Genomic DNA, 7,158 nt, shown 5'->3' with positions numbered 1-7,158 from the left:
CGGTTATTCAACTTCCTCAACCGTTCGGTTATTCGGTTATTAACCGAAATGGCCACCCCTACTATTAGGTACAAAAAAAAAATATTGAGCAATTTTGCTAAATAAATATAAAAATATATTTAATGTATAGATTGTTAGAGTGATTTTTCTTATATTAATTTTTCATTATCAATTTCTGAGAGCATTAGATTCCCATGCATGCCTTTGCCTATTCCTAGTGAAGCAATTTGATTCAATATTGCAAGATTAATATATTTTTAATTATATATAATATATATGTATATATTGTTTTTACAAGTCTATTAGTTAGTGGAATTTTAAGAATAAAGTGATTACATTTTTTAAAAAATATATTAAGATAATTTTCTGTAAAATTATTGTATAGATCGTTTATATATACATTATGTGACTATAATTTTATGCACCTAAGATTATTTGAGAATAAAAAATGAATTATCGGATCAAGTGTTGGTTATGTATTTCTCTCGTCTTATAGAGAACTCATATTTCAACCCTACGCAACTAATTTCTTAGACAGTATGTTATATATATATATACATATATATATAACTAATTTCTTAGACAGTATGTATGTGTATATATATATATATATGTATAACACCAATTGAACCTTAACACGTAGACTGTCTGCATATAGCTTGCCGTATTGAAATCAAAGTCTCACATTGTCACATGTATTTATAACATTATTTCTATTTCAAATATAAAAAAAAAACATGATATTTCATCGTATGCCTACACAAACCCTAGAAATTTATTAGAACCATCTTTCGGAAGGTAAATAAATAGTGATTTATCAAACCTAATTATAATTAATTACTTAATTTTAGTTTTTTTTTTGTAAATTGTACTACATATTATAAATAATGAAAAGATGGGAATCGTAACTACCATTTCAAGAATCTTTTAGTTTTGGCTCGCCGACATTGACCAACCAAGGCAACCAACCACCCACTCCCTGACTATATATATATATATATATATGGGAAAAAATATATATCTTAATAATATTAAATTCTATAATTTTCAGTGTTAAGTATTGTTTTTTATAAAAATAGAAATAAATTTTAAACCTATATATTTTTCCATTTGTTTTTATAAAATATATATATTAATTCGATTCTTGAAATGGTAGTTATATATGTGATTGCTGAAGATATTTTGATGGGTAAACCGAACTTGTAATGATTGGGGTTAAATAATTGCATGTGACGATGGTATTATGTGTAAGCACATTTTTTCAACTAAAATAAAATACTATTTTTACTAAAAGCAGTTCTTGCCGGTACAGGCGAAATGTTTGAACTTTGAACGTTAGATCTTCTGCTTTATTTTGTGATATCACAAATGCATTATTATATTATTTTGCTCGCAATACAAAACAACATAACGCAGTGCACACATAAATATATATATATATCGACTATCCAAAATCTTGAATCGAAACGACTTTATTTGTCCACACTAGTATTATATCCACAAATATATATATATATATATATATATATATAATATGTATGTATTTATTTGTATATATTTATCTATATTTTTATTTTTATTATTTTATTATTCCATATTATTTTTAATGCAATTATAATTATTTTATTTTTAATACGTGTATATTGTAATTTTATTTTTTATTTGTAATTATTTTATTGTTATTTTTATTTAATTATAATTTTTTTATTTTTTATTAAATTTTTTATTTGATGTGACAAAAAATCAACGTCACACTAAATTATCCGTTAATTGTTTAATGTCATTTAAAGTCGATTAGTTTTTTTTGTCAAAAATTTATAAACTTAATAGTTTTTTTTTATCAACATCGATGAATTTATATTTATTTTGAGAATTCGAAAAATTCATTCATATGATTCTTAAAGTCCAATATTTTTTAATATTTTTTCTAATAATAATAATAATAATAATAATAATAATAATAATAATAATAGTACCAACAACAACAACAACAACAACAACAACAACAACAATAATAATAATAATAATAATAATAATAATAATAATAGACTATGTTATCGCCAGCTATTCGAAATTTTTTGCATTAAATATAGATGGAACATATTCTATCGTACAATAACAATAAACTGGCGTGGAATAATCAAATACGTTACTATTGTTAATTGTAATTCAAAAAATAATAATAATTTATTGCTGTCGTTATATACACGATATGCTTGATGAAAACAAGACGACCCATGTTGTCTCCCACGTTGACTTGGAAAACTAAACTAGCCTCGTCATACTATTTTCTTATATATATATATATATATATATATATAATATCATATACATGTATATAGTGTTATTAATCTATCGTTAGTAAAGATATAACATAACTATTGTTTATACATCGAGTCTTGCATGTGTATACCATGTTTTATTGGGTTAATTGAGTTTTATATATGAATTAACCCAACCCATATATATAAAATTTTACCCAATCCATCAAATTGTATAATCCAAATGAATTGGTTCCAAATGGATCGTTTAACCCATTTTGACATCTATAGTGTAGATCGCTAAACCTTTATTAGAACCAGTGTGTCATTGTTTCCTTCCTCGATGACCGGATATCCGATTAGAAGAACTAAATAGGGGCATTCATATGATATTATAAGGTATCATATGAATGATATGAAAAAAGGAATATAAAATTATATTAGAGCTTTTTACATAAATTTAATTTATTTATAAAAAAAGTCAGCTCGTTGAGTATCTTGTCAGCTCGCCGAGCCAGGATCATTGAACGCGTGTTCAATAACTCTAGCTCGTTAGGCTCGTTTTTTTAATGAGTTGAAAAAATCACAGCTCAGATCGCTCGTTTTCTTGCGAGCCACGAGCCAACTCGCGAGATGGGTTCGTTTTGACATCTCTATCAAAAATGAATTCTCTTTGTTATTTTCACTTCAAAACATATCATTCTCTAATTGTGATCCATGTGCCCAGAAATATAATTTTGATCACATTGATCATAACGTTAAATTTATGGTGATCACATTCATTCATTATGTTAATGTTCCTTGTATATCTCACTAATCATTTGATAAAAACATAATAAATTTAACATTATGATATCAAGATTATATTTTTTATCACATGAGTTACAAGATTACATATGGAGAAGTATATGTCTTGAAGTCAAAATATTAAAGGAAAAATATTTTTTATACAATACCAACTAAATATACGAAATCATAACCCCAATGTATAATATCTTATTTAACTAATATAATTATCTAAAATATTTAAATAAATTCAAATCTAAATATTATAATAATAAAATATTATTTTCTTAATATCTTGGAAAATATTCTTCACATTTCTTAATAACTATTTATTTTTCACTGCAATGTCTTTTTGTTTCTCTTATACAACACATTAATTATGATCAATTGTTTTTAAACTTCAAGCCATAAATTAATTATATGATCATTTTTTTTTAAACTTCAAGCCATAAACTTTTACGTGGAAAACACTATAAAAGAGAAACATTTATTTTCCAACTATCAAACATAGAAAATCGAATAGAAATTAATCGCACTCAAACCCAATCAAATGGAGATTTATATTTGGGTTTGTGATATATATATGCCCTCAGTTTCTAAATAAATGTAGTTTTAGATTTTTCACAATTTTCAAAAGAAATATAAAAAACACCCTCAGTCATATAAAATTGAATTTTTTTTAAAAAAAATCACCTAAAAAATCAAAAACGATATTTATTTAATAACAAAAAATATTCTAAACAATATATATTTAGAAACGGAGTGAATATTTAGATTCCGTAATTTCCAACCTCAATTGATTTAGATTTACTTATTTTAACTGTTGTTATATTTACTATATATTTAGTTTACATTTTCTTATTTATATTGAACAATTAGGGAGTTTTACGATAATATTTTATCAAACATAACTGATACACATATACAGATACATATAATATAGAGACAATGAAGAGGGTATGTCTGGTCGGAACCCTAGTTCTTGTCTCTGCCATTTGTGTCGTAGTCATGACTTCGCCGGTGCTGGCCAGATATCCACCGTCTCCTCTGCCGGAAATGTCGCCGGAAAAACTGTTCGAAGGCTCGTTCTTGAAGTTGCCTTTGCCTCGGAAGAATCATCCACGTCCTCCGGTGACGTCATCTCCCCCTGGTCAAATAAATTCTCTCGACCCTTATTCACTTCATCTCTAAAAAAGACACATGGAGGAGCAATTTTTGATATTATTCTTATTTTTTGTAATATGAAACATATAATAAAATACATATTTCGTTTATTTTTGTTCTGTGGTTAATGTAATTGTTATCGTTACATGGCCAAAAAACAATTTCCATGAAATTGCAGTGAACTAGTGATAACGAACACAAGTACAGTATCTTTGAGATTTGTCATCATCAAATTTGTTCTTTTATTTTTTTTATAAAGATCATCAAATTTGTTCTTGTTTGCCACATGGCATCTCACGTGTTTCTGTATATATAATTGTGAAAATATAACATTCCGTATGCTATATAATTTGTTAAGCTAACTGTGTTTATTATAAATTCGGTATAAATGCATGTTTTGGTTATATATATATATATATATAATGATTTAAGATTGAAGAGGGTGCGTTGTTAACAGAGGGTCTCCTTTCAAATTCGAGTTCGCCAATGTTGGAATTTAATTTTATATGGATCTCTTGGTAAATGGTTTTTATAGCCACGTGGATTTTTGACACATCTAATTTGAAATATAATCAACCCACAGGTGTGTGTGTATATATATATATATGTTCAATTGAAAAAAAAATATTTTGGTTCGAATATATAAAAATGAAACGGACGGAACGATATTTGTATCCGAACAACATTCAAACAAAATTCATCTAAAAAGTATCATTTTTTTGTTAATGGTAAATCTTATAAATATGAATGTTTTTACAATACGGAATACTCGGGGTAACGTCCCTAAGTACATACGTCAAAGTTTATAGAACCAAGTCTAAATAAAAATATCATTTTTCTAAATCAAAGTATTCGAGTTTTAAATTCAGTTTTATTTTAATGCATATCGCGATCAAAATATATATTCTTTTTTTTTTGTAATCATTGGACTCGAAATATATATTCTTGTCAAGAATATCCATGTATCTATGTGTTTGGTTATGCAAGTAATTTGGCACTAATTACCGGAGCAGGCTCAGTATTTCCTATATACGAGTACTATACATACACACACAAATATATATATATATATATATATATATATATATATAATACAAATATAAAATGCATATTAAAGAGATGTATAGTCTCGAAATTACCTCGCCCTTTTTTATTGGCTTCATATCTAAAAGAGATGTATAGTCTCGAAATTTGAGAAAAAGGAACAAATTTTGTTATTATTGATCTTTTATAATATGAAAATTATGATAAAATAAACATTTCATCTATTTTTGTTTCGTTGCATGTAATTATTATGATAAAATAACTAAAAATTATCTCATCAAATTGCAACGAGACAGTCAACAAATTTAACACATGAAACGGAGACGTAAATCATCTATCATATTTTGAGTTTGAGTCACAAGTTAGAGAGAGAAGCGTAATTCCAATCAAATAGTTTCCTAATGATCCCTAGATTAGTTTGGCTCTTAACTTAAAACACGGTTAAAAAAACAATTATCGTGTATATATATATATATATTTGTCAAAATATAAAATTTGATACTATATATTTAGTTAGATTAACAATTTTTTTATTACAATTTCAGTATCAATGAATGTTTTGGTCATATATATTTCACAATGAATTAAAGTTGAAGAGGACGCAGTTTACAGAAGATTTCCTTTCAAACTTTGAGTTCGCCAATGTTGGAATTTATTTAATTTTATATTGATTTCTTGGTATGTCGTTTTTTGTATCAAATTAGATTGACTACAATAAGTTACAAGTCAACAAGTAAATGTAGGCGCATGGATTTTTTTTTTGAAATAATATATATTTGTATCCGAACAATATCAGCAAAAAAATATATTGGATCAAAGTAATCGAATTTTAATTCAATATAAAAATAATTAAAAAATCATATACACAGATATCTTTAAAAATTATGCATTTTTTTTTAATAAAAATCGAATCAAAATCCGGCATAAAATTTGAATACATATACTTTTGTTTTTTCAAAAATAGAATATTCCGAATAAAAACCAATAGAGCTAAAATGGAACAAAAATTCAAAAGTTACAGTAAACCTATTCAATAGTATTGAAAATGGTTATATAGAATAAAATTGAAAATGGTGACATATGAGATTTTAAAATACCATGTAAATGAGTAATGAAAATACAAGACTCTAATTTGGGGGGAAAAAATCATTTTAGTTTCCTATTCAAACAACATATTTTTAATACGCAAAAGCAATAACGAACTAATGGCTATGCTCTATATAAACCTTAATCCATAGAACAGAAGAGTCATCGAAAAAAAAAATCCAAAACCCAAAGCAATGAACAAGTTCTCTTTTTATGCAACCTTGGCTCTTGTCCTTGCGGTATTTGTCGGACCCTTAACCGCTTTGGCTCGATCGGTGCAATCTCAGCCGTTGGATCTATCATATTCGTCATTCGGAGATCTAGCAAAGAATGTTCCAGTACTTCTATCAAGTCCCGACAAGCGCGGGAACCACGGCTCTCCGACCCCTTCTCCTGACGTGAGATCTCAGCCGTTGGATGTATCGTATTCATCATCTGGAGAACTACTGAAGAATGTTCCAGTGCCTCCATCAGGTCCCGGCAAGCGCGCGTGCGATCTCAGCCGTTGGATCTATCGTATTCGTCATTCGGAGAACTACTGAAGAATGTTCCAGTGCCTCCATCAGGTCCCGGCAAGCGCGGAAACCACGGCTCTCCGACCCCTTCTCCTGACGTGAGATCTCAGCAGATGGATCTATCGTATTCGTCATTCGGAGAACTAGCAAAGAATGTTCCAGTGCCTCCATCAGCTCCTGGAGAATATCAAAATGATGAAAATGGTCTTCAGAACGCAGAAGACAATGAGATTTCCATCAACTACATCCATAATGGAAAGATGTTGGTAAGAAATGAGATAGACGACAGTGATGGAATATTC

The 7,158-nt window shown here is 27.6% G+C and overlaps 1 protein-coding gene across 1 annotated transcript in view; it reads left to right on the top strand.

The window, feature by feature from the left end:
- The first annotated feature begins 6,535 nt into the window (after positions 1-6,535).
- LOC109116100 (collagen alpha-1(III) chain-like) overlaps positions 6,536-7,158 on the top strand; it is a 3,762-nt gene continuing 3,139 nt past the window's right edge. The window contains exons 1-2 of the mRNA XM_019200898.1: positions 6,536-6,815; positions 6,908-7,118. Of these exons, the coding sequence (XP_019056443.1) occupies positions 6,536-6,815; positions 6,908-7,118 (491 nt within the window). The remainder of the gene's footprint in view (positions 6,816-6,907; positions 7,119-7,158) is intronic.

The sequence above is a fragment of the Tarenaya hassleriana genome, unplaced genomic scaffold (assembly GCF_000463585.1).
Source record: "Tarenaya hassleriana unplaced genomic scaffold, ASM46358v1 Cleome65, whole genome shotgun sequence".
Taxonomy (NCBI): domain Eukaryota; kingdom Viridiplantae; phylum Streptophyta; class Magnoliopsida; order Brassicales; family Cleomaceae; genus Tarenaya; species Tarenaya hassleriana.
Note: the sequence above shows the minus strand (reverse complement) of the source record. Positions and strands in the feature narration are given on the sequence as shown.